Below are 27,487 nucleotides of genomic sequence, written 5' to 3' on the forward strand. Positions count from 1 at the left end.
TAAGGAAAGAAATCGTCGTGAAATATTTCTACTACGCACAGAGAGAATTCACTAAATGGAAAAAAAAAAAAGAAGAAAAATACAGAAAATACAAAAATGTAAATTATTAAATGAAATTTACTGGGCTGAGGTTGTGGCTCAGTGGTAGATCACTTACCTACCATGTGTGAGGTACTGGGTTTGATTCTCAGCACCACATATAAATAAATGAATAAAATAAAGGTCTATCAACATCTAAAAATATTTTTAAAAAAAGAAATTTACTGTGATTAACTCTGTAAGAATTACAAATTAGGGTTGGGGTTGTGGCTCAGTGATAGAGTGCTTGCCTAGCATGTGTGAGGCACTGGATTCAATCCTCAGCATACCACATAAAAATAAATAAAATAAAGGTGTTGTGTCCATCTACAACTAAAAAATATGTCCAAATGAAAAATGCAAAACAAAAAACAAAATAATAAAATTTTAAAGAATTAAAAATACAGTTGTAAGTGGGCTGAAGACTGCAGACATTAATTAGTAATTAGCAACTAATTAGTTTTCTTTCCACTAGTGAAAGCAGTTCTTTAGAGCACTGTAGGGTCTTGCCTAGCCATAACAAAAGCTTTTGTGTGGCACAGATTGGAATAAATTCAGATGTTTTTCATTACCTTTCTCAGACATCAATACAGAAGAACAAACAACTCGTTTCTACAACTGTCTTTTTCTACAGATTGCCTACTTAAGAGATTTCAATGAAGACCAAAAGAAAGCAATAGAAACTGCATATGCCATGGTGAAACACTCACCATCATTTGCCAAAATCTGTCTGATTCATGGACCACCTGGCACAGGAAAATCAAAAACCATTGTTGGCCTCCTTTACCGCTTACTGACAGAGGTAGGTTCCGGGGAGGACACTGGTGCTGTTAAGTGGGTGTGCTGTTTTACTTCAATTCACTGACATACAAGTATTGAAGTGTCTTTTCCCTTTTCCTTTTGTATGTTTTTTGTCTGCTTGCAGTAGTGGAGTGTGTATTTTTGATAACTAGAACTGTATCAGGAAGGGATGATGAAGGGAGGAAAGAAGTCAGAAGGGATTGTCTTATGTAAAACAAGTCCTGAGGACTAGAGGATGGTCTTCAGGCTTCATTTTAGGCACATGCGACACCAGGAAACCATCTGGAATGTCTTCCTGAGCTACATGTAGGTTGGACTGATTACTGACTAAAGTGGCTGTTAAAGTAAGGTTCAGAGAGTTAGGATAGAATTTTATAGCGGTGATTTTATTATCAGTGTAAGATGTAAATGCTTCTAATTATTTTTAACTGTTTATTATGGGAGCTTTTGAACATACATGGAAATAGAGAAAAACCTTAAAACTGTGTAAATAGAGCTCATCAGATTTTTGTGTGTGTGTGTGTGTGGTTTGTGGCAAATTGTAGAACCAGAGGAGGGGGCATTCAGATGAAAATTCCAATGCCAAAATCAAGCAGAACCGTGTCCTTGTGTGTGCACCTTCCAATGCAGCTGTTGATGAGCTCATGAAAAAGATCATCCTCGAGTTCAAAGAAAAATGCAAAGATAAGAAGAATCCTTTGGGTATGATACTTCTATGTGTTTTTAATGTTTTCTGTGTTCAGTGTTTGGTGTGGGCAACTTTGAATGACAAAGAACAAGCCATTCCTGGAGATAGCTTCTGCCTGGTGCCAATATGTAATCATTGGTTCATTTAGTACATATTTTATTGAGCATTTATTCTGTAGATGGCACGGTACCAAATACTGAAGTTTCAGCATTGCAACCTTCAAGGTGACATAGAATTTAATTAGGCTGTGGATGGGTCAGTGGGCGGTTAGCAGTATAGAGTGATAACCTCTGTTCTGGGACTTAAACATGGTATGTTTTCAGACAACTCAGAGGGACTCTCGCTTCAGTCATCTGAGGGTTAGAGATGGAGGAAGTGATGTCTAAGATGAAACCAGAAGAGCTGGAGTTGGCCACAGGACATGAGGGAGGAAGGGACTTGGGCAGAGGTAGCTCTAAATAAAAAGCAGGATAAGAGAACCTTGCAAAGTAAAGCTGAGTAGTTGGGTTCATGGAAGTAGGGCTTGTGGCGTGTTCACTGCAGCCTCCCAGAACACGGCCCAGCACATGTGACTGAAGAGCTAGGGCAGTGGGACCAATGAGATGAGGCTTATGTTAAGCATTGACTTTTGAAAGCAGTGAAAATAGTCACGGTTCATAGTCCCTGAGTGCTTGCTGTGTGTGGGTAGTCCTCAGGATCATCTTGGGGCTGGGTGTTAAACCACCTTGCTTTCTGTGTCTGGCTTGGGGAAGCTGAAATGTAAAGATGTTCTGTACACTATAGGAGTTCCTTTTTTGTTGAAATGTACATAATAGTGACAAACGTTACCACAGATGATTCAGGACACTTGAACGAAGATGTAAAATTCCTTTATTTACTGAACTTTAACTCTCACTCTTCATACTGCTCAATTTTGAGTGATATTGCTCTGGCTTTATTTTATACTACTTTCTCAAGCTTATAGTATTCCTTGTCCTCCCCACCAAATTTTATTTTCCTCAAGGATACTTGACATTGCCTTTTATCAATTAAGATTAGATTAAGTTGCAAATAATATTCTAAATACAATGACTTAAATACGATAGTTTTTTTTTTTTTTTTTTTAAATTCAAAAACTGTTCAGGCTGCCCTCAAACATGTAATCCTCCTGCCTCAGCCTCCAGAGTCACTGGGATTATAAGCCTGCTCCACCATGCGTGGCTCATGCATTTATGTTTTTTTAACACATTCCTATTATTTTATTTAGGACTTTAAGATTAGTGTTTGTAAGTGAAGCCAGCCTGTAATTTTTCTTTTGTCATATTATCTTTGTCTCCTTTGAGTACTGATGTTATGCAGACCTTCAAAATGAATTGAGATTTTTTTGTGTTTATTCTTTGGAATGTTATGTAAAAGATGGATTATTTCTTCATTTTATTAGTATTGTTATTTTTGTCTAATTTTGACATAGGTAAATTTTTGATGTAATATTTAAATATCTTTAATTAATTATAGCTCTTCAAATTTTCTAGTTTTGAGTGAATTTTGCTAACTGATCTTTTTCAAGATGATTTTCTACTTTGTTAGGTTTTTATATTTATATAGGTATAAATTTGTTCATTGTGTTCTCATTTTTAAAAAGCATAACTGTGTTTCTGATTGGCCTCTTTATCATTGTTTATGGTTGGCTCCCCTTTGTCATTCCCTGTATTATGTATGTATTAACTAAATTCACATGAGACACATACTTGTGGTTGGAAAGTTCCAGAAGAAATTTTTTTTCCCCTGCAGAGCCCAAGCCAAGATAGGTATACCAATTCTTCATCCCGCCACTTCTTCCAGATCCTTTTGCTTCCTGGTGGGCATTAAATTCCAAGCCCCATTATGAAATTTCTGTATTTTTATTGGAATGATATTTTTGCCAGTGGAGACCCTTGCTAAGTTCATAGAATTAAATGTTTTAGAAACCTCTGCATTCTATAGAACACAATCACACCTCTTAGTATTGTTGATTTGAAGAGCAGAACAAATGCCCAGGCACCTGTGCTCCAGGTGGCCCTGACTGCACACCTGCTCCCTCAGGGGAGCCACCACAGTTTCAGGGCTTTAATTTCCAGGCTTTGACTCTTGGCTCTGGACCCTAGGAATGACTCTTTCATGTTTACATGCTTACCCTACTATGCAAAGGGTGTCCCTTATAATTTTGGGAGAATTTCTGGGTAGAGGAAGCAAGCTTCCAAGTGATCTCTTCTCCTTTCTGCTGGAAACATAAGTGAGATGAGTGTAGTTTTGAAATCCTCAAGAGAATGTTGGCCAGAGAAGGTGGCTACAAATCAGGAAGAATGAGCCATTCAAATAAGGCACTCACTCAGAATGTATTTATTGAGTATATTGTGTGCAGCCACCTAGGCAGTGACCTAAAACAAAACCCTGTTTTCACAGAACTCAGGAAGGACAGTGAACAGGTATCTATGTAGTGTCTCACTTGGGGATAAAGTACTGATTAGTCCTGCAGGATTACTATAACCTAGCCCCATGATGCCTTCGGAAATTTTTAAATAAATATAATAAAATGTAACCAGAGGTAAAAATTGGTTAATAAACAGGTCAGCTAAATGATGTTCATAGTTTTTAAAATTTTCATCATCTTGTATCCCCCTCAGATTCTGGAGTAGTCATGTAACAGGAAGCATAGTTTTTTTTTGTTTTTTTTTTAATTTGTGGTACTGGGGATGGAATCCAGAACCTTGAGCATACTAAGCTACATCCTTAGTCCCTGGAGCATAGTTTAAAAACCTTCCTGAGTGTTCTGTAAAAAAAGGAATTGATAGTCAAATAAGATAGTTTTGGACATTCAAATACATAGTCATACATGAACATCCTTGAAATAGCGTTTGGTTAAGAAAACTGCTTTATTTTAACTCACCATTTCCCGTTGTTTTGCGGTGGAATGTTACACAGAACATAATTTGGAAAACATTAGTATAATATCCTCTCAACCCTGCAGTGTACTATTTATGTAACTTGCTGGCTTTTATTAGGTAGAAGTGATTAAGTACTTGCCCTGTGGGGTTGTTGGGAAGAATATCTGAAACTGCACTGAACTGAGGATCTATTGCAGTCCCTGCTACCTAGTTAACAGTTCCTGTTAACCCTCTTCTCTTATTGTCAATATATTTGCTTAGAAATAGATATTATTTATGGAGACAGGATTTATTGACAGTGTCCTTACTATAACTGTCATTTTTATCAACAGGAAACTGTGGTGATATTAATTTAGTACGATTGGGTCCAGAAAAGTCTATTAATAATGAGGTCCTGAAATTCAGTCTGGACAGCCAAGTCAACCACAGAATGAGTAAGTGCTAAGCACGGATACCTGTCTGTTTCTGTTGCCTTTGTGTGGTAAAGAGGTTGTTCGAAGTAGCATGTGATTTTTCTTTTCTTTCTCTTTCTTTTTTTTTTTTCCAAGAAAAAGACTTACCTTCTCACGTTCAGGAGATGCATAGAAGAAAGGAGTATCTAGATCATCAGCTAGATGAGCTTTCACGTCAGCGAGCTCTGTGCCGAGGTGGACGGGAAATACAGGTATGGAAACATTTCTAAATGCTTGATCTTTAGTGGTAATGCAGAGATGCACAGAGTTTATGAAGATTTGATGTCATTCTTTTATTGGCAGATGGCATGATTCATATGTAAAGATGTATACTAAAGTGGTATGCCTTATTACATCAGGGGTTAGCAAGCTTTTTGTAAAAGCAAGAAAGTACATTTGTGGCTTTGTGAGCCATTTGGTCTTTTGTTGCAATACCGAACTCTGTTTTGCTTGGAAAGCCGTCATAGATAATGTGTAAACAAATGGATGTGCTATATTTACTTGCAAAAGCAGATGGTGTGTTGAATTTGGCCCCTAGGCCAAATTATATTAAAGCTACACTGAATTTATTAGGTATCTTTCAGTTGCAAGTTAAAACCCAGTTCAGATTAGGTTAAATAAGAAAATTTATTGGCTCATATACCTGGGAAATCCAGGAGTGGATTAACTTCAGATATGGCTGGATCCAGAGGCTCAAATGATTTTATTTCTCCACCCCTTGATCTGTTTTTCTCTGTGTGTCACCATTTCTTCTCCAGGAGAAGACAAGTGCCAGCATTCTCTGGGCTCCACCATCCCAGCTTAGAAACCCCAGAGAAGGTCTCTCTCCCAGCATCTATGCATCAGTTCCAAGGAAGTACTCTGTTTAGTCCCCGGGTAGCCAAGCAGGTCTAATCCCTGTAATTAAGGGAATGGGTACCATGATTTGCCAGCCAGCATTGTACTGTGTGCTCATCTTTGTGGCTGGAGGAATGGTTGGGGTGTGATTGACAACCTCATTTGAACCACCTAGAGATGAGTGGAGGAATGATGCCCTGAGGGTTAGAATGCTAAGCAGACACTATAGCATGCATGACTGCATCTTACCCAGCAGTACCGAAAGTGGGCCGGACTTAACTGGTAAAGAGGACACAGGCTGGGTTAAGTATGACGTTGGTAAAATATTCTTAGGCTCATTCTTTTCATATATGACCAGTCCATTGGAAAGCACTCTAATAGCTGAGTTTAGTTTTAATGATGGCATTCTGATTTTTTTCCAGAGGCAAGAATTAGATGAAAAAATTGCCAGAGTTTCAAAAGAAAGGCAAGAACTTGCTTCTAAAATTAAAGAGGTAAGTAGTTCACTTGTAGCACTTTCTTGATTTTGTTTTTTTACATTATGAAATAGTTGACACAACTTATAAACTTTCTTCAGTTGTATTTTTAGAAGTATTTATTGTGTAAAATTGCAAACACCTACAGAATAGGAAAAAATGGTATAATTACATTTACATTTTTTCCTTTAATCCAAGAATGAATGAATTAGTACGTGTTGAGATTTCTAAGAATGGGGTGATGGTAAATTTTTTCCCCTCTTTTAGGCCTGTGTAAATATGAACAATATCTCTTAGAATGTGCCTTGTTTCTCTTTCCCACCCTTTGCAAAAAACAATTATGATAATTTCTAATGAATAGTTTATGAAACTAGGTATGTGGGTGTTTTTCCCTTTGGAAAGAAAGAAAACCATATGGGTGAGTTTTTATGCAGAGGGAACTGTGGGCCCTCTAGGGTTCCACTCGTTTTGATTTTTGTTTTGTTTTGATTTTGGGGGGCTACCGGGGATTGAATCCAAGGGCACTTTACCAGTTAGCTACATCCTGAGCCCTTTTTATTTTGGGGGATGGAGTCTAAGTTGCTTAGGGCCTTACTAAGTTAGGACTGGGCATAAAGACAGCCTTATGCCCCGCCCCATTCTTGACTTAAAGCATATACTCTTTGTGCTTATCTTCCAGGATATACCCCCACCACACACACACACACACACCCAAACCCAAGGATGCTCTTGCATATAACCTGTGCTCATTCATTTATAGATAGATGACTTACAATACCTAATACATATAAATACTATGTAAGTAATTGTCCTACTGTATTGTTCAGGGAATAATGACAAGGGGGAAAAAAGTCTGTACATGCTTAATACAGATGCATTTTATTCCCCAAAATATTTTCAGCCCACAGTTGGTGGACTTCCTAAATGTGAACCTTACAGGTGTAGAAAACCAACTATATAGCTGTTTCTCAGTATTCTTTGGACGTGAAAACATCAGAGAAGAATTAGACTAATTAAAACTAGGCTAAGCCAGGTGATCATCAGAATGCAGCCCTAATCAAATGAAGCAGTTTCAAGGGGGAGAGGGCAGTAGCAACTAATAATGTTAGTATTCTTGAACTGAGATAAAAGCAGTTGAATTTATATTTCCATTTGCAATTTGTTTATTTAAACTTAAAAAATTATGTGAAGACTTTTTATTAAAATTTTAAACTGAGCCCAAAATTAATCTTCCCAAATTTAAGAATAAAGTCCATTTTCCTATGGACTGTTAAAACTAACTTCATGGCAGGTTACTCTCTAAATGTCCCAGAGGAAAAGTATCTGACAGTACTTCACCTGTGTGCACTGGAGGGCCCTGTTGCCACCCTGTTCCTAAAGTCACATACATGCCTTAAAGTCCAATGAGATGAGTCACTGCTACTTCTAAGTAGCCAAAATAGGCAAACTGAACCTCTAGAAAGAATGTCAGTTTATTAACTTGAGTGCTAAATGAATTTGGTGTGTAGTGTGAGCTGTCATGCCTATTGGCCTTCATCAGAGAAGTAAACCAAGGTTGTTTTTCTTACTGCAGAAGTAGATTATTTGGCTGGTCACAGGCATTTTTATTGGTACTAGCTTAAGTGTTCATTCAAGCTTAGTTCTAATCCTGGTTTTATTCAGATAATTACTTCACAACTCACTAGAATTATTTAACTTGTACTTAATGTTGATGCCTGCTTTTATACATCAGATCACAAGAAGGATTATAATCTATTTGACCAAATCAAACCATGAATAATTTTTTAAAATACACCTATGCCTATGTCATGTTCTAAGCTTGAATTGCAAAGCACAGTGTTCTTTTTGGTAGCTTTTGATTATCTTGAATGCTCTTCTGCTGTTTTCTAGATCAGAAGCATCCCCCTAAATGTTACTAAAAATTTTTCCTTCGCAAAATAGTGAATGATTTATAGTAAATACGGCCTATCATGGTTGGGGTTTGTTTACAACTGAGAGTGACAGGCCTATGTTTGTCCCCCAGGTTCAAGGGCGCCCACAGAAAACACAGAGCATCATTATCTTGGAGTCCCATGTCATCTGCTGCACTCTGAGCACGAGCGGGGGTCTGCTGCTGGAGTCTGCTTTCCGAGGGCAGGGGGGTGTTCCCTTCAGTTGTGTCATTGTTGATGAGGTCAGTGATCATTTGGGCACACTGCTTTGACCTATGCTGTGAGAAATGAGTCCTAAATGAATTGTGGGTGCTGAGATAGTGACAAAATGTTTAAAATCTGATTTCTGCCCGCCATTATCTATGTATTCTCTTACATTGAAATGTGCTGCTAATGGTCCACCCTCATGGAAACTGCCTTTCCAGTACTGGAGTGTACTCTTTTTTTTTTTTTTTTTTTTAATTTTGAGACAGGTTCTCACTAAGTTGCTTAGGACCTCACTAAATTTGCTGAGGCTGGTTTTGAACTTGGCAGTCTTCCTGCCTCAGCCTTCCAAGCCTCTGACATTATAGGCATGTGCCACCTGGCTTGAGATTATAGTCTTAAGGATGCCTGATTGTTTCTAATAAAATTCCCACTGAGTGACTCTTTAGCTCCTACTTGAAACCTCTCTGGTTGTCTTCAGAAGTACTTGTATCTAATTCCTGTGTGCTTTAAATCATTCTAGTTTACTTATTATCTATAACTTTGGGTGGCTTTCAGCCACAGTGTTTACGCTAGCACTCTTTGTTCTTCGTTTGCTTTCATCGTACCTTTATTGGGTAATTGCTATTTTTCAGACTGAAAAGTCAGAAAAAATACAGAGCATTAGATACAGAGAATTGATCCAGGAGATTCAAGATACAATAATCATACCCCATAAATATATAGTTATGTTTCAGTTAAAAATAAAGAATTTTAAAACAATATTTGCCAAAATGAAAGAATAGAAAAAGTGGAAGTTAAGAAATAATTAAAGAAAATGCCACTGAATTAAAGAGAAACTTGAATGTCATGATTGAAGAGTCCTAGTGAGGACATGGGTGATAGATAGCACCTAATGTATCTCTGACTTCAGAGATGAAAGTTCTAAAAGAATTCAGAGAGGAAAAAAATTTCCCAGCCTCATGCCCAGCAGGAACAAAGAACACAAACCTACAACTTACATAAAGCTTCTCATTTGCTGGTTCCCAAGTGGTGTTTGACTGATTTCAAAAAATGTTTGTTTTTTTGTTTTGTTTTGTTTTTAATTGTGCTTAGAAGATTTGATTTCTTTGTTGTTGTTATTTTGTTTTCTAATTAAAAAAAAACAAACAAACTTCTGTCTGGTGTAGAAATGGTGTGGTGCTTTGCTGGATAAAGTAACAGCAAAGGTCACTAAGACTGCTTTTTCCCTCTGCTCTCTCCTACAGGCCGGGCAGTCTTGTGAAGTGGAGACTCTCACGCCACTCATTCACCGCTGCAACAAGCTCATTCTGGTGGGCGATCCCAAGCAGCTCCCTCCCACGGTCATTTCCATGGTGAGTCATTTGTACAGAGGTTGAAGGGGCATTTTTTGCTGTTGCTTTTCAGAGGGTGGTTCATTCTTGGATTGTCATCTGTTGTTTACAGGGAAAATGCATAATCATTGCCACTGCATTAACACATATTTACAAGTATTCACCAAAGACGGTTAAGCAATAAATGATTGTTAAGTAACACTGCCTTTTTTTTTTTTTTTAAGCTTCACATGATGGTCATATCCCACTTTGTTGCAAAAAACAATTTGGCATAAAATCTGACAATTATGTGGTGAAATATGGTAGGGAATGAGAAAAGAGAAGAAGTGCTTGTCTGAGTCTCAATAAATAAAAATCTCTGCTAGGGTCCCTTTGTACATAGTTGGGCTTGTTATGCGTGGGGGGCAGGATCACTATAAGCATTGGAGACAGGACACCTAGATGGATAATAGTCCATGTACACCCAGTTTTCCAGGGAAAGGGAAAACTGCAGATATCTTAAGGATTTATTTGGTAATAAATATATTATTATGTTATATTAATAACAAACACCAGAACATATAAGAAAAACTTTAGGAAGAAAATGAATCCCAGCCTTCCTGATATATTTAATTGTATACCAATTTGAGGAAAACATCATAAAGAGATTATTTTGAGGTAAAGATCCAATTTTGGAATTCTCTCTTCCATTGTATGAGAAAACATCTATGCCCCTGATATCATCTGAAAGGGAAGGTGACAGAAAAAGAAATGGTCTCTGTTGTAGACAGCCCACAGGAGGATGTGCACCTCTGGGTTCCTTCACTCTTACTGACGTGCCTCCCAAGATGGACTTTGGGGCCAGCATTTAGTAGATGTCTGGGGCAGTCTGAATCAGCCCAGGTCATGGTCTTGAAATTCAGTGTGTTCTTTACTATACATAATTTATACAGGCCCAAGGGTGGTGGCCTTGTAATCCCAGGAAACTGGTCGCTTTCAGAGCCTTTCTGTTCAGTGTTGGGATGTCATTGGCCTGTGGTTTTGGTTAATGGTTTTTCCTTTGGAGCTGTTTAAAGAACTGCCGTGGCTTTGCTCTTGGAGCAGAGTGAGTGGTGACCACTGCCGCAGGCGCTTCCATCTCTCAGGTCCCCAGAGTTCACTGACTGGCCTTCTGGAGGGCCTCCGCATGCAGTGAGAGGGACTTGTTAGTGGGTTTCACCTTGATTGCCTACTTTGATGCATGATAAAAACTGTACAAATGGTAAAAATCTTCCATTTGTGCTTTTTTAATTATCATACAAATAAAACAGGCTTATGGAGGGAAATTTATTACAAAGTTAATTTTCACAAAATGCCATCTATTTCTAGAACTAATTACTGTGAGTAGCTTAGTATTTCAACAGATTTTTGAGGATAGTCTGAGCACATTCACTCATTCTTTTTAGTGTGTGTGTGTGTGTGTGTGTGTGTGTGTGTTGAGAGCCAGCATTAATTCAGCACTGTTTCAGATGTTAGAGTTACAAAGTTACAATAGTGAAGAAAACAATTCCTGTTCTCCCAGGAGCTTCTGTCCTAGTGCATAACACAGAGTAAACAAGTCACTGAAATAACACTGTAAGATGGTTAAAAGGTTTGTATGCCTGAATGTGTTTATATGTAGTATTTTATTTAAGTGTGGTGAGATCGTTCTTTGCAGTGACTTTCTTTCAGTCAGTAAATAGATAAATATGTCATTTTGTAGGATGGACTTTTTTTTTCTGAAGTTAGATGTGCTATCCTGAATAAGCTTTCTGTTTTCCCAAAGACTCCAAATTAGATTTGGGGTTAATTCAGGTAGATAAAACTTAGGGATGTAGATGTAACCTTTGAATTTCTGATAATAATAATTTTAGTTACACAAATCTATTTAAGATAAAATATAAATAAAAAGTATGTATTAAGAAGTATAACTGTTTTTCACTCTCATAGTTTACAAAACGGCCTTTTTTGAGTTTTGCACACACTTCTTCAATACCACCAGTATCTTCAGCCTCACTCAGGAAGATTGATGAAAGTTTTCAGAGCACATTCTAACTTCCAGGTTATTTAAAATAAAATGCTTTTTGAAACTGTATGGTGCTGTCATTGAAAAGTATATTCCAAGGCCTATGTTGATATTAAGACAGGTTTTCTTCATTTGTTATTTTAGGTCATGGTTTTTCACAATGCAGGTTGTAACCCAGTATCTGATTTGTGAAATCAGTTTAGTGTGTTTGTAGTCTTCTCTTCCACTAGAATATAAGTTCTGTGAGTCTTGATCTGATTTACCTTAGCAGTCTCAGACCCTGGATTGTAGATGCTCAGTATAAACTAAATGAGTGGATAAAAATGCTGGTCTTCTAAAGGCTCACATATAGTGGTGTTCAATGATTCTACATATGAAAGACATACCCCAGAAATAATTGTTAAAATCTGCATTAAATTTCTTCATCATTGATTCTTTTGGGTGGCTTCTGTTAACATCAAAATAGCACTGGTTATGGTCATTTCCAAGATCATGTCCCTTTCATAAGTTGTACATGGAGAACGTACCTCAACTTAATTGAAGACTTTTCGAGAATCAGGATCAGACACCTCTTTCTTTAAATCTGTGATTGTTGGTAATCTCATGCCACCTGAACCTTTCCATATGTGTATTAGAGCTCAGTGGTTTCTTTTATAATGGTGGGGAAAGTATAAACAAACATTTAAAAATGATTGCTGTATTTCCCCCCATTTCAGAAAGCACAGGAGTATGGCTACGACCAGTCAATGATGGCTCGCTTCTACAAACTGCTGGAGGAGAAGGTAGAGCAGAATGTGATTGGCAGACTGCCAATTTTACAGCTCACTATTCAGTACAGGATGCATCCAGATATATGTCTCTTCCCTTCTAATTATGTTTATAACAGAAGTTTGAAAACAAATAGGTGGGTTTCCTTCATTGCTTATAAGTTTTTGTTCTGTTTATTTTGTAGATTTAACTGCTTAGGAAGAATAGCCATTTAACTGTTCTCAACTTTTATTATTAATTTTCTCTAATAATCAATGCCAACATGTTGATCCAATCAAGTGCAGGTGAACAAAGGGAGACAGGGGAGTGGTCGCCAGTTTCATGCTACCCAGAAGTAGTCCCTGAAGGCGTTTCAGCCTCTTTCCAGTCTCTCCGTGGTTGTGGTGGAGGTGTGGTGCTAGAGCATGAACCTGGGGCCTCACCAGTCTGCACACCTACCACTGAGCTATAGCCCCAGCCTGCCAGTCTTTTTGTGCTTGTCTTTTACTTTCTCTTTTTAAATTTTGGAGCATAAAAACTGGACCACACTCTACATGGTGTTCTATGGGTTGCTTTTTTATTACAGCGTTATGAGTAACTTCCCAGTCGTAATTGTTCTATTTTTAATTACATGAATCACTTTTTCTAGCATCAGAATAAAAGTAAAATCTGTTTTGGACCTTTTGCCAGAAGGTCTCTCTTGTTCCCTTTCGGTAGTCCCCACCCCCCAACCCCCATACACACAAAATGGTGGTAACAATGATAAAGTTTGTACTTGTAACTTACATTCTGAATGGCACTGCTTTTTTATAGGCTGACTGAAACCAACCGATGTTCATCAGACTGGCCATTTCAACCTTATCTTGTGTTTGATGTTGGAGATGGTTCAGAAAGACGGGATAATGAGTATGTTCTCTTTCTTCATTTCCCAATGAAGGTTTCAGAATTCTACGTTATTTTGATTTAAATTTGTATTAAAAACATTTCCTATGCACCTCTCTGCCTGGCACCAGGGTGAGGTTGAGAGCTCATCCTTTTCTCTGTGTCATGGGGTAGTGTTCCTAATTGGTGGTGAGTATTTGAGTAGCTGTGTGTGTAAGTCGGGGCAGGGAGTGAAGCAGACCTGGCCCCTTTGCAAGGCCACTGTGGTCTGAGGGGGAGACAGATGTTAACCAGGCAATCTCCTGGGTGACTGGTTATTTCAGAAGGGTTGAAAGCCATGAAGGAAAAGATAGATTCATTTGAATTAAGGTGTGAATAGGAGTAAGGAAGTGGAGAAAGAAGTTGGGTAATACTTTAAGGATCTGGGGTGATAAACAAGGGATTATGTTTGGGCTGTGCATAAATAACAGGAGAAAGGAGCAGTGGTGTTGCTAAGAAGCAGAGATATCAGAGGAGTCAGGGTTTCTTGTGAGAGAGTAGGGAAGAGGCAGCATTATTAGCCCAGGTGTAAACACTGCCTCCCCAACATGAAGTATGAGGAAATGCATCTTCTACTATGTGTCAGAAAGGACTGCAGAGCAGGTGGTATCCTCAGGTGAGAAGCAGGTATTAAGGTAAAGAGAGGGGGCTGGGGAAACATGCAGTAAAGAAGTTAACAATACAGAGAGGGAGTCAGCCATCAGATTACACCTCCAGAGTGATTGCAGCATAAAGATTGGTGTGGGGCCTGCTGGAAGAGAGCAGAGAGCTGCATTGCACCCGGACAGCTTTGTGGGAAGGGATAATCAGGAGGGATGTTGTCCAGAGAGGCTTGACCCAAGAAACAACCAAAGGAAATGAAGATTTCAGGGGTTGGAAGACTCACCAGAAGACAGGGTTATCTGTTTAGTAAGCCTGGGATTGAGAATAGTGGTTTTTTGTTTGAGGTTTTAGAACAAGACAGGGTAACCTCAAGAGTACCAGTGCAGGTGCAGTTTGTCCCTTAGTATTGGTGTGTATTGGATCTAGTTTACAGTGAGAGAACACAGTTCAGGGGGTGGATTAGGAGTGCAGAAGGCCAGTGAGGAGCAGGAGGGTGGTCTCATGTTCAACTCTGGGGGCCACATGGTTCATGTCTAGCATGTGTGGATGCCATTTCCTTGGTCACATGGTGCATGGCCAGTGGTAGGGAATTAAAGTAGATAAATATCCCAGGCTCTTTCTCGGTGTATTGCAGACAACAAATCCTTAAGTAATGTTATTCATTGTTCATATCTCCTTATTATAAACACTGCTGCTCTTACTATTGCCACCCACATTTTACCAGGTAGGGAGATTGGTGACTAGGCTTCACTTGACTCCAGACTCTTTTCTACGTCTTCATGTCTCACTGGGCAGTTCCTTATGCTTATTTACATGTGCAGTATTAATGGGCATTATAACATCCTCTTGGAGTCACCGATGGCTGAATAAAGGAGGGAAGCCTGTCTTGCCTGCCCTTCGTTGTAATGGGAAGCAAACTAAGTGGAGCTTATTAGCAATTAGACTACTGTTAGTTTTGATGTGTTCTCTCTCTCTTTGTTTTAATTTTATTTAGCTCATATGTAAATGTTCAAGAAATAAAATTGGTGATGGAAATAATTAGACTTATTAAAGACAAAAGAAGAGATGTCACTTTTCGAAACATTGGCATTATAACCCATTACAAGGCTCAGAAGACAATGATTCAGAAGGATTTGGACAAAGAATTTGATAGGAAAGGGTGAGATATTTTTACATCTGTTTCTAGGCTGTGGTGAAGTGATAACAGGGCAGAAGGAACCTGGAACAGTGTCTTTCCTAGACTTGTGTTGGGGGTGTTCCTGGGCCCTAGACACAGGTGCCTCCTGCCAGTTGGAATGTCTGCACTGTGCTTGGCAGTGGAACTAACTAAACACTTTCCACAATTTTTCCACCTTTTATGATTTTTGTTGACCTGAATTCTAATTCTAGAGAGATTAGTGGAGTCACATTTTACTTTGAATATGACCCTTGCCTCGTTACTTAGAGTGAAAATTGTTTTTGTTTTCTTACATCTGTAGTAGAATTAAGGATCAAATATTAGAAATCCATTACCCCAAAAGTTTAACCCAGAAACAAAGAGATGACCAAAATTGACTCTATGAAAAAGAAAAAATCCAAACAGATCTATAATTGATCTTTAACAAGTAAAGAGGTAGGGTTAGTAATCAGATACTTCCTGATAATGAAAAATCGAGGACCAGGCTTCATTGGTGAATTCTACCAAATTAAAAAAAAAAAAAAAAAAAGAATTAACACCAGTCCTTAGATCCAAAAAGTAGAACACTTTCTGACTCATTTTATGAGTGCAAAATTCACCCTGACAGAAAAGCCAGGGAAAGACATCCCAAGAAAACTGTTGATTGATATCCTTCATGAATATAGATGCATAAATGCTAAAACATGAGTGGCACACCGAAGTCAGCAGCATATTAAAAGGATTGTACATCATGACCTAGCGGGATTTACCCCAGGAATGCAAGGTTGGTTACACATATGGAAATTAATGTGATATACCATATTAATACAGTAAGAGAAGGGACCCAATAACTATCCCAGTAGATAGAGAAAAGGCATTGACAGAATTCAACACCCTTTTTATGATAAAAACACTGAACAAAGTAGGAAATTATTAACCTAGTAAAAGACATCTAGGAAAACTACAGCTAACATCATTGTTATGGTAAGGTAGAAGGCCTTTCTTCCTAAGATCATGAAGGATCTTTGCTCTTCCCATTTCTTTTCCACATTATTGTACTAGGGATTCTAGCCAGAGCCATTGAGCAAGAAAAACAAGACATCTATATCTGAAGGAAGAGGTAAAAAACTCTTCATAGATGGCATGATCTTATTTTTAGAAACCCTGTGGAAACCATACAACAAACAGCTAGTGCCTATAAACATATTTAGCAGAGTTGCAGGATGCAAGATCAGTATATAAAAATCTGTTGCATTTCTATGCACTATGAATAGTCTGAAAAGAAAATAAAAATAGTTCAATTTACAATAGCATTAAAATGAATAGATTTCTTAGGAATCAATATAACCAATGAAGTGTTAAGATTTATACACTGAAAACTATAAAACATTGTGAGAAATTTAAAAACACCAAAATAAATGGAAAGACATTTCTGTTCAGGATCTGAAGACTTAATACTGTTAAGATAGCAAAATTCCCCAAACTGATAGTATAATCTCAAAATTCCAAGTACCTTTTTGCAGAAATGGTTAAGCTAATTAAACTATAACACTTTTAAGAAAGAAGGCCTGATTGTGCACATCATAATCCCAGCTACTCAGGAGCAACTTGGTGAGACCCTGTCTCAGAAAATAAAAAGGGCTGGAGTGTAGCTCAGTGGTATAGTGCTTGAGGGCCTTGAGTTCATTCCCTGGTACCAAGGGGAAAAACATATTTTTTAAGGAAATGCCTCAGATTTAGGCATTAGTATCTGAGATGTGACACCAAACAACAACAGATAGATAAGTTGGACTTCATAAAAATCAAAACTTTTTGGCTTTATGTAGTGGTACACACCTATAATGTCAGTGACTCAAGAAACTGAGGCAGAAGGATTGCAGGTTTGAGGCCAGCCTCAGCAACTTAGACCCTAAACAACTTAGTGAGACCTTGTCTCAAAAAATAAAAAGACCTGGGGATGTGGCGCAGTGGTAAAGCATCTCTGGGTTCAATCCCAGTAGAAAAAATTTAAAAATTTTTGAGTGTTAAAGAGTGGAAAGAACTAGTTGTATAGCTCAGTAATAGAGTGATTATCCAGCATGCATGAGGCTCTGGGTTCCATCCCCAGCCTCACACACATGGAAAGTGGGTAAACAACCCACAGATTGGGAGAAAATACTTGGAAACCATTTTTTCTGTTAAGATTCTCATATTTAGAATATATAAAAAATTGTTACAAGTCAATAATTTTAAGAGTAGGCAAAAGATTTGAATAAGCATTTCTTGAAAGAAGATATATACATAGCCAGTAATCACACGAAAAGACGCTCAGTGTCATTTGCCATTAGGGAAATGCAAATCAAAACCCCAAGATACCACTTCACATCAACTAAGATGGCCTAAAAACAAACAAACAAACAAACAAACAAAAAACCCAGACAGTAACAAGTGGGGAAGATTTGGGAAACAGAACCCTGACACATTGCTGGGGGAAACATAAAATAGTATTGAAAAGAACTCAGTGATTCCTCAACATAGAGGGTTACCATAGGACCAAAAGCAGGTCCACTCCTGGGCATATGCCCAACAGAATAGAAAAGGCGTTCACCCACAGACTTCTGCATGAGCATTCATAGCAGCCTGAGTTGTAATAGTCATAAACCAGAACAGCCCAGTGCCTGTTAGTTGTGAATGGCTAAGTTGTGGTGTGTCTATGATGAACTACTAGTCAAAAGAGGAAGGAAATGGCTGCCACATGCCATGAATGCATGAATCTTGGACGTGGGGCTAAGGGAGAGAAGTCTGTGCCAGAGGATCACATTTTATGTTTCCATTTATATGATGTTTGTAGTATAAGAAAATGAAAGAGAAAGGAGGTTCATGGTTGCCAGGGCATGGGGTGTGGGGTATAGTGCAGGTTAGAGTAACTGCTAAGAATATCACAAGAAAGAAAAGACTTTCTTGTGACGCTATTTTAATATTTAATTATTAGTTTTTTTGTGAACATGTCTCTTTTTTGCAAATAGACCAGCAGAAGTGGATACTGTGGACGCCTTCCAGGGTCGTCAGAAGGATTGTGTCATTGTTACATGTGTCAGAGCAAATGCCATGCAGGGCTCAATTGGGTGAGTAGCTGTTAACATGAATTGGGAATTGAACCCAAGGACACTCTACCATCTACCACTAAGCTACGTCCCAGTTCTTTTTATTACTCATTTTGAGGCAGGGTCTCACTAAGTTGCCGAGCATGACCTCAAACTTGGCAGTCCTCCTGCCTCAGCCTCCTGAGTTGCTGGGGTTACAGGTGTGTGCCACTGTGCCTGGCTGCTTTTTACTTATTTGTAGTCCAGGACTAGATCTGTCATCTATCACTGTTAGAGAACACCATCATTTTGCTCTCTTAATTTTCTTTTATAGGAAGTTTTTCTACATCTTGTATATTAAGAAATTACACTCCATTGTATATGATGTATCAAAGTGCATTCTACTGTCATGTATAACTAATTACAACAAATTCTAAAAATTACAAAAAATCTTTCATGGTATTATGAAGGTTTCATTGTTGTAAAATAGGTCCATTGTCAGGTTGGCTTTCCTCGGTGTCTTATACATTAACCCATTTCCTTAGGTGACTCTGTTCTTTCATTTAATAAGAAATAAAAACTTTCCAGGGGTGTAAAAGTCTCATGCAGTATGACATAAACTATTTCCCTGACTTGGTTTAGTAACCTAACCTGCTAGCAGTTTACTTACTGACAATAGATGCTCAGGACTCCCTTGAGTCTCCAGGCCTGTGACTTTTTTTTTTTTAGGTGCTGGGGATTGAACCCAGGGCCTTGTGCATGCGAGGCAAACACTCTACCAACTGAGCTATATCCCCAGCCCAGCCTGTGACTCTCAATGTCATTATCTGCTCCTTCTCATATGGAGCGGGGTGTGGTGGCAGTGCACATCTGTAATCCCAGTGGCTCAGGAGGCTGAGGCAAGAGGATCACAGATTCAAAGCCAGCCTCATCAATTTAGTGAGGCCCTAAGCAACTTAGCAAGACCCTATCTCAAAATGAAAATAAAAAGGGCTAGGGATGTTGCTCAGTGGAAAACACCCCTGAGTTCAATCCCTGGTACCCCCCCGGCCTCCACAAAAAAAAGTTGGATTATAGGTTGTAAATTTATTCTTATAATAGTAATTTATGTGATCTTTGCCCATAATTGGGATGGGCTGCAGATACACAGAGGCCATTTATCACAGGATCATTTTATAAATGGCCCATTCTTTCCTAGCTAATTTGAAACTTCATCTGTATCTTACACCCATTTTTTTTTCTTTTAATTTGTTTCTTATGTTTGTTTCTGCCCTAGTTCAAAAATTCAAATGTACTAAGTTTAAGTTGAAATGATTTTTTTTTTTTAGGGTATTTTTAAGACTTACAAGTCATATTGTTAAATTTTCTAGTATTTCTTCCAGGTCAGGGTAGGAGATTGACATGTGTCACTTTGAAGTAAAGCACCAAGGATTTGGTTTGTTTACTGTTTTTAGTGGGAATTGTTTCTGTGCTGGGTTGGGACTAAAAAAGTAAGAACACACTGTCCCCAAAAGACTGGAAAGGAGCATTAGAGGAGTTGTCTAAAATGCCATCTATCTCCTTGAAGCAAATGTGTGTGGTCTTCCTCTCGGACGAAGTAATTCTTTTTGTTGCTCAGATTCCTGGCCAGTTTGCAGAGATTGAATGTCACCATTACACGAGCCAAGTACAGCCTCTTCATCCTCGGACATCTGAGGACTCTGATGGTAGGTACATTCTTGGGGGCCACAGGGAGCTCAAGTTTGCCCATTGTTACTATCATTGGGTTTTTGTTTTTATTTTTCCATCCAAATGGAAATAAAGGTTATAATGCCCTGCAGTACATTTTTCGTGGCAGATTTTGTATACACATAAGCCATTTATCCTTTCTCAGCCCAGGTATCTCCGGTAGGTTTTCAGGGTACCTTGTTAAAATGACCCCACAGGTGTGAGGTGTTAGCTCAGTGCTTGATACTGAGTAAACACTGAGCAAACATGGGACCACATGTGCCCAGATCTGCTGTCCTGAGGCACCTGGATCAGGTGTCTGCATCTGCCGCAGTTGGTGTGTCCAGAGCCCCCTGCCTCCTTGGGGAGAGTGTGAGCTGCGCCTCTGTGGTAAAAGGTGTGGCCTGCCGTTGGTGTAGTCCTAGCTAGATGCAGCTCGTTCTTGCGTTGGTCTCCTAGGGGTGATAACTTCTGGGTCTTGTTTGATGAAGTCCTCGTAGGAGAAGGAAGTGTAGCAGAGTTTTGCCTCTTGTCTTGGTTAGTACCACCAGAGGGCATTCTGACGTACCTTCTGTCTCATCTAACCCTTCTCTTACTAGATCTCTGCTGTTTGTATATCCCTTGAAGGAAGTTTTAGAAGCTCTTGTTTTTATGTCCCTATTTTCAAGTTGATATGAAAAATCTTTATCTTAAGTTTATTGCTGAGGATTATATTTCTAATTATTACAAATGTTAACATTTTTAAATGAGGCAGTGGTCTGGCGATATAGCTCAATGATGAAATTTTTGCCTAGCATGCACAAGGCCCAGGGTTCCCCCTGATGCCACAAAAATAAATAAGGAAAAAGAAGGAGTAAAGCAGTTAAAAATAAAACTATTACAAGCTAGGAGTGTTGGTACACAGCTGTAATCCCAGCTACTCTGGAGGTGAGGAGGAGGATCGGAGGTGTGAGGCTAGCCTGGGTAACTTAGCAAGACTCTATCTCAAAATAAAAAATGAGAAGGACTGGGGGCATAGCACAGTGGTAGAGCACCCCTGGTCGAATCCCCAGTATGAGGTTGTCGTCTTCAGGAACCCCAGGGTCGTACTTCCACGAATTTGCCTGCCACTGGCTTCCCCCTGGTGGCCTGGGTGTTCTCACTCTGGGGAGGTGGTGCTACCAAGGTATGCAGACTGAAGGAGGGTGGGGATTGAGGTGGAGCCCCGCCCAGCCCAGTACTGCAAAACAGGCTCCAGGACCGAGGCTTTCCACCCTACTTTCTTTGTTGTTCTTGGGTCCCACCTGCCTGTCCCCCACCACGGGTGCCATTTTTTCCCCCTAATACTTTAGCTCCATTTTTCTCATGAAAATGAAATCAGTCATGAAAGCACTTGGTTTCCTCTGAGAAGCCAAGCCTAATAATCCCTTCTTAAAACTATTTTTGTGCTCTTAGGATTGGATTAAATGCCAATTTAGGTATGATAGTCTTGGCAAAAACAGCGAGGCCATCTGCTCCATGTGTATATCCCAGCACAGACTGACTCTGAAGGGGTCTCCCAGCAGGAAAAGAACTGAACCACAAAGCCCGGCTGCTCCCAAGGCCTGTGTGGAATGTGCCCTCACCATGCCGCCCACCCTGCCCACACGACTGCCTTAATCCAACAGACCAATGTGGACCCAGGGAGCCACCAAGCACAGTGCGGCACTCTTGTGTACTGCTGTTTGGCTGAGACACAGCATTGACTTGTACTTAGAGTCCTTGTTTCCTACTCATGGAAAGGACTGTTCTAGGACTCAAGTGTCCATCACATCACTCTTGTGCATACGTACAAGCAAAAGTACAAAGTGAGTGATCAAGATACTCTTGAAAGGAATTCACTTTCAGGACCCGGTCATTTCCCAGTTCATAGCGTTGGTGTCCTCCTTCCTCAGCAAAAGGGTTGGTGGATAAATATTTCCTCAGAGAGCACTGCCACTGTTTCCAGCGCTTTCTTAGAACCTCCGGTTCCATTCCACAGGTGTTAGCACAGGCACTTTCATGTGGAAGATTTTCAGACAAGATCTTTGAATGATACATCGACTAAAAAGGAATTACAGTTGCTGAGTCATGAATTCCCCTGCATAGGCACATGAAACTGCTAGCTGGCAAAGAGGCAGCCCATGGTCATAAATGGTAAAATGTGAACATTAAATAAAATATTCCTGTTTTTTATAGTGAGGAAAATTGCTCAGAAAGGTCAAGGCTTTACAAGGCTCCTGTATATAGCAAGTGCAACTGGGTAGCTGTCCATTTTCTTCTTTTTCCTTTAATCTTCTCCCCTTTTTGTTCTTTGTAAAATGGCCCACTCAAGTTCTGGTGTAAAGCAAGAGTTACATTGGGGAAACTCTGAAGGGAAAAGAGGAGAAGCATGTTGTTCTGTTCCTCATTTAGCTGTGTTTTTCATATTTAAGCTCCAGAAAAGAGTCAGGAAATTGGATGATACCTTTGGGATGCTAACTCCGTCAGTTAACATGTTTTCTACCTTTGGGGCTTGGGAGACCTTTGGAAAGCCAGTGAAGCCACGGGCCTCTTTGAAAAATAAGTCACCTGCTGGCGAATATTAGCTCTCTACCAAGGGCAAGCAGCACCCTAGGTCAGCAGTATCCAGAGGAACCTGGTGACAGGAGTGTTCTGTGCCGGCATCATCCAGTGCAGTAGCCAGTGTGTGACCGTTCACACTTGAAACGGGGCTCAGAAGCTGAGGAGCTTAATTTTTATTTTTTAATTCATGGAAATTTGACTACAGTAGCTACTAGCAAGTAGTACAAAGCTACGACAAAGTACGTACAAAGTACGTACAAAGTAGTACAAAGTACGACAGCTATGCTGTCGTGTTACCTTATAGCATGAGTAATGGCAATGAGAACAGTTGAAGTTCTTCATGGTTATGTATTTGAACTTCCTTTTTTTGTTCAGCCCCATCTGATGAATAGTGCATTGTTGAGAGTATGTGCATACTATTTTTTATTCAGAAATGTGCATATGTATCTTTTATTCAGAAATGAAAGTTGGAACCCCGTGGTCCCCAAACATATGAATATTTCTTTAGGGTATAATCGTTTCTCCCTTTTCTTTGTTTCAAGGAAAACCAGCATTGGAATCACCTGATTCAGGATGCTCAGAAGCGTGGTGCCATCATTAAGACCTGTGACAAAAACTATAGACATGATGCAATGAAGATTCTGAAACTCAAGCCTGTGCTACAGAGAAGTCTGACCCACCCACCTACCATCGCCCCTGAGGTGTCCCGACCCCAAGGCGGCTTGCCTAGCAGCAAGCTAGACAGTGAATTTGCCAAGACGTCTTTTGCATCTTCTGTATACCACACGCCTTCTGACTCCAGGGAAGCTGCTGTTACTTCAAAAGACCCTGAAAGGCCGCCTCTTCAGGACCGACTTCGGGACCCTCGGCTGCTGAGGAGATTGGGTGCTGACGCCAAGGGGAAGTTCCTAAGAGATCCACAACCCCTGAGCCCCCAGCATCCTGGAGCAACACCTCCCCTGGGAGAGCCAGGCTTTCCCATCACTCACCAGGACCTGGGCAGTGCAGTGCCACTGCCTGCTGCTAAACTCCCCCCTCAGAGCAACCACACACCTCCTTTGCAGGGCGAGCCTCCAGCCGTGAGCTCGGATGCTTCCACGAGTAAACGCAAATGTGACCCGGAAGAGGGGCTCAGTCACAGGAGAGAGACCAGGGCTTTCAGTGAGGGGGAACAGGAGAAGCATAGCTCTGTCGCATATCACACAAAGAGGAGACTGGAGAAAGAGGAGAGCTGTTCCAAGAAGAGGAAGCTTTCATAGCAAAGCCAGGTGCCTGCACCACCAGCCACAGGTAGTATTGCAGACTCGAGGCGACCAGCTGTAGGACCATCCTGACAAGACCATCTCTTCCTTAGAGAGGAGGCTGTGCTGTTGGAGAACACGAGAGTGCATCCTAACACCTGAGCCTTTGGTCGTCTTCAGTACTTCCTCTCAGTTGCAAAAGCTTTCGGAGGATGTTTGTGTATCTGTGATAATGTCCTTGAAGTCAGAGACTCAAAATGTCAATCTCCTGTTCTTCTGTAGAAAAGGAGGTCAGACTGGGGTGGATGTTGTAAAAGTTGAAATGTATATTTGTATAGCAAATAACAAAATCCTTTTAAAATTTAATCTAGTAGGCCGCTTTTCTTTCCCCTGCTTAAATGTTAATCATTTTTCAACAAAACAAACTTTATACTGGGGGGCGGGAGGGTGGGGAGGGAGCAAGAGAGGAGACAGGTCCTTTCAGCCATTGCTATGGCAAGACAGGTTTCCTTACAGCTGAGGTGATTTGGAATAATCTGAGTTAGTGCTAGTGGGTCAGATGCCTCTAGCTCTATTTAAATAAAAACGACTGGAGTTTCCTGGGGACCTTCGGGAATCAGTAATGTTAGGTAAGGTTCTGCTTTTGTGGTGTGTGCATTTTTAGACAAGGCACCTTGGCACAGGGTATTAAATATCTGATTGGTTCATTGACCTGTTTTAGAGTGCATGTAGTTCTCTGGCTGAAATTCTTACACTTCTTGAACTACAATAATAAGAGATGGAAGAAGTCCTTGAAGCACCTTTCAGATGCACCAGCACACTGTGGTGGGTGTGGTTCCCGAATTCTGAATGAGGACTGGGCCGGCTGTGGAAGAACCAACTCAGGTTGCTTGCTGAGCTTTTGGATTGCTAGGGACATTTAACACTTCCCAGAGAATCCCAGTCACCAGGCAGCTTGGTGACCACTGAGCAGGCTGAGTAGAGTATTTCAGGCAGGAAAGAAACTAAGTAAAAAGAAAGGTAACGGGTTTAGAACTAGGAAGCCAGCAGACCGATTTCCTGTGGGCTTCAGGATGTCCATGGGTGAAAGTGTGCTGTGTAGTTGGTGGCCTACTTCTGTGGAGCTGGTGGCATCTGTGGGAGGAAAGTGGGGTGGCAGGAGGACTGGCTCAGGACTGGGAGGGAGGGCCAACTTTGTGCCTAATTTTGTTCAAATTTCTAAGGTTGTATACCTGATGGTTGTAATAACCGATCACTTATAGCAAATTCTGTGCAGCCCATTAATTAGCTAATTTGGGGCAGGAAAACAAATACCTGAAGATAAATGTGCACTATTTGAAATTTTCTTCATCATCTGCTTTTTCAGCAAAAAGGATTTTGTGTTAGAAATTGTACTGATGCATGTTTTAAAGAGCCTTGAAAAAACAGCTTTTGGTCGCCAAAAGTTGGAGTGTGCTATTACATTACCTGTTTTTTCCCACTGGTGCCTGGGCATCTGACTACCGTCAGCGGAACGTTCCTGAACTCAGGGAGCTCAGCACCTTGAGCACTTAGGCCCCAGTTGGCCGCTGCCTCCAGTCTGTGATGGGGGTCAGGCTGGGGTGTGCCCTCTACCTGGCTGCGGGCTCTGTAGGCTTCCTCCACACGCCTTTGTCAGGAAGCCTTCTTGTGACCTCAGTTAACTCTGCTATTTTGATAGTGCTTGATTTAGCAGACTCTTAGGGGTGCCCACTTAGGTAGGGAGATGACAAAAGTCATTGGTGTCAGGACCTATCCCAGGCTGCTCTTGTTGACACATGATTATAAGAACTAAGTTTCCCTGCAAGTGCACCCTCAGCTCCACACTGGACGGCGTTCTTTCCATTCAGGTTGATCCCTGTTCTCAGGTTGTGGTTGTCTGTTGGGGCGCTGCTCAGAGGACAGTTACATGAAAATTGACAAGAACTGCAGCCTTTTTTCCTTCTTTCTTTTTTATTTTTTTGTCGGGGGAGGGCTGCTGGGATCTAACCCAGGACCTCGTGTGCTAGGCAAGTAAGTGCTCTGCCACTGAGCTGCTCTCCTGACCCCTGCATCCTTTTTAGCAAACAAACCTGTGTCCTGTGACAACCTCTCTTCAGCAGAACACATTGTACCTGACATTGAATTTGCAACTGTTATTTGTTCCAGTTGGTAAAGCATTTGCAGAAAGCATTTGGCATATGTGCTGTGTGTCATGGCAGTGTGCTGAACAGGGCTCTTTCTTGCAAGACTTTTAGGGGTGACCACTTAGGAGGTGACAAGTCACTGCCACGTCCTTGCGCAACATGTCTTTTCAGTATTGGTTATTTCAAAATGAATATATTCTATTTAAAAACTTGTTTTGCTTCTTTGTATATATTTCCCTTAGATTTATTGTGCACAGTTCGTTTAGGTATATGTTTTGTGAATTATTGGGAGCAAATTTGATAAGTACTTGTGAATAACCTGTAAATTAGTTTTATAAGAAAAATGTACTAAACTATTTTTTGAACTTAGTTGTGCAGAATGACAATTTTTTCCCTTTAGCTTTGACTTTCTATGCTGTATATTCATAGCTGGGATTTGAAACAATAGCCCTGTTCTCTTTGTTGAAATCTAAATTTTAAGAGAAATAGGCAGAATTAAAAGTGGAAACAAGAAAACTGACATGGGCTATAAGTCATATGTTGTTAATCTGCCATTTCAGTGTTTCATGCTGAAATTTCTAGGTAGGGATTTGTGTCATTCAGATATAAAAAGTTCATATTCCATCCCCAGTCCAGCTCGCCTTGCTTACCAGCTCCTGTTGGGATTCTGAGGTGCACGCTGCCATCTGGGTGTGCGGTTGTGTGGAATGTGTATCCCACAGGACAAGCTCACCACCTGGCCAGGGTTGCGAGGGGCAGTGGGAGTGGTGAGAAGTTAGGCTCCCCACGGGGGGCGCAGTGTTAATGGTCATAGATGCGGAACAGGTTTTGTCAATACAGAAACTTTGGGAATTGCAGTCACTTGCCCAACCTCACTACCGTTAAAGGCACTTGACCTCAGCCTGGGCATCTCGTGCTGTTCCCAGAGCTCCTTCAGTATGCATGCACTATGGTGGAGGGGCAAGTGGCGTGTGTGCACCCTGGGGGTGTCATATTTTGCCAAATGGCCCAAGGAGAGGATGCTGTGTGATGGTTCATTTGTGGAATCCTTATTGCAGTGGCCATTGCATAATTCTTGCCATCACCAGACATCTACCTAAGCACCCACCTCTGGGTTTGGCTGTTCGTCTGCTTGAGGAATTAATAATTCAGGGAGGAAACTAAAATTTAGTTTCGACTTAATAGGAATTTATAGGGTTAGGCAGTACCATGAAACCTTTCTGTACTAGGCAGCCCTCCACAACTCTGGAGACCTGAGTGGCTGTCACCCTTCCCCACTGCACAGAGGCATCTGCCAAGTCAGCTGGCATGCACAATAGTCACAGATGCGGTTGGAGGCCACAGAGGGAGCCGCCCCCGTTCTAGGCAGCACCGCTGCAGGTAGAGCTGTTACACCCAGTTTTCAAATTTGGACTTGCACGTGAGTCAGCTGGGCAGTTTCTAGAAGGTTCTACTGCCTCAACCCACCCCAGTTTTTTCTGACTTAATGGGTCTGGCACAGCCCTTGCCTTTCTTCCTAAAGTCTTTTTAAGTTTAAACTCAGGTGATTCCATGAAACAGCCAGCTCTAGGGTGTGGCTCATGTGGATCAACAGGAAAGAGGAGCAGCCCATGGAGA

At 40.5% G+C, this 27,487-nt stretch overlaps 1 protein-coding gene across 6 annotated transcripts in view; it reads left to right on the forward strand.

Annotated features, from left to right (window-relative positions):
* The window catches only part of Setx (senataxin), a 77,455-nt gene extending 51,077 nt beyond the window's left edge, over window positions 1-26,378 (forward strand). For 4 of the 6 annotated variants that reach the window (XM_047523975.1, XM_047523974.1, XM_047523977.1 and 1 more), the window contains 13 exons: window positions 713-880; window positions 1,425-1,581; window positions 4,803-4,904; window positions 5,019-5,134; window positions 6,182-6,253; window positions 8,259-8,408; window positions 9,618-9,725; window positions 12,444-12,631; window positions 13,288-13,380; window positions 14,993-15,157; window positions 18,160-18,258; window positions 19,835-19,922; window positions 23,028-26,378. In XM_047523975.1, coding sequence (XP_047379931.1) covers window positions 713-880; window positions 1,425-1,581; window positions 4,803-4,904; window positions 5,019-5,134; window positions 6,182-6,253; window positions 8,259-8,408; window positions 9,618-9,725; window positions 12,444-12,631; window positions 13,288-13,380; window positions 14,993-15,157; window positions 18,160-18,258; window positions 19,835-19,922; window positions 23,028-23,744 — 2,223 coding nt within the window. In that variant the 3' untranslated portion in view covers window positions 23,745-26,378. Of the gene's footprint in view, window positions 1-712; window positions 881-1,424; window positions 1,582-4,802; window positions 4,905-5,018; window positions 5,135-5,680; window positions 6,139-6,181; window positions 6,254-8,258; window positions 8,409-9,617; window positions 9,726-12,443; window positions 12,632-13,287; window positions 13,381-14,992; window positions 15,158-18,159; window positions 18,259-19,834; window positions 19,923-23,027 lie in introns of those variants that run through there. The other 2 variants (XM_047523976.1, XM_047523979.1) reach the window with 2 other exon arrangements.
* The last annotated feature ends 1,109 nt before the right edge of the window (window positions 26,379-27,487 follow it).

Source organism: Sciurus carolinensis, chromosome 14 (assembly GCF_902686445.1).
Source record: "Sciurus carolinensis chromosome 14, mSciCar1.2, whole genome shotgun sequence".
Lineage (NCBI taxonomy): Eukaryota > Metazoa > Chordata > Mammalia > Rodentia > Sciuridae > Sciurus > Sciurus carolinensis.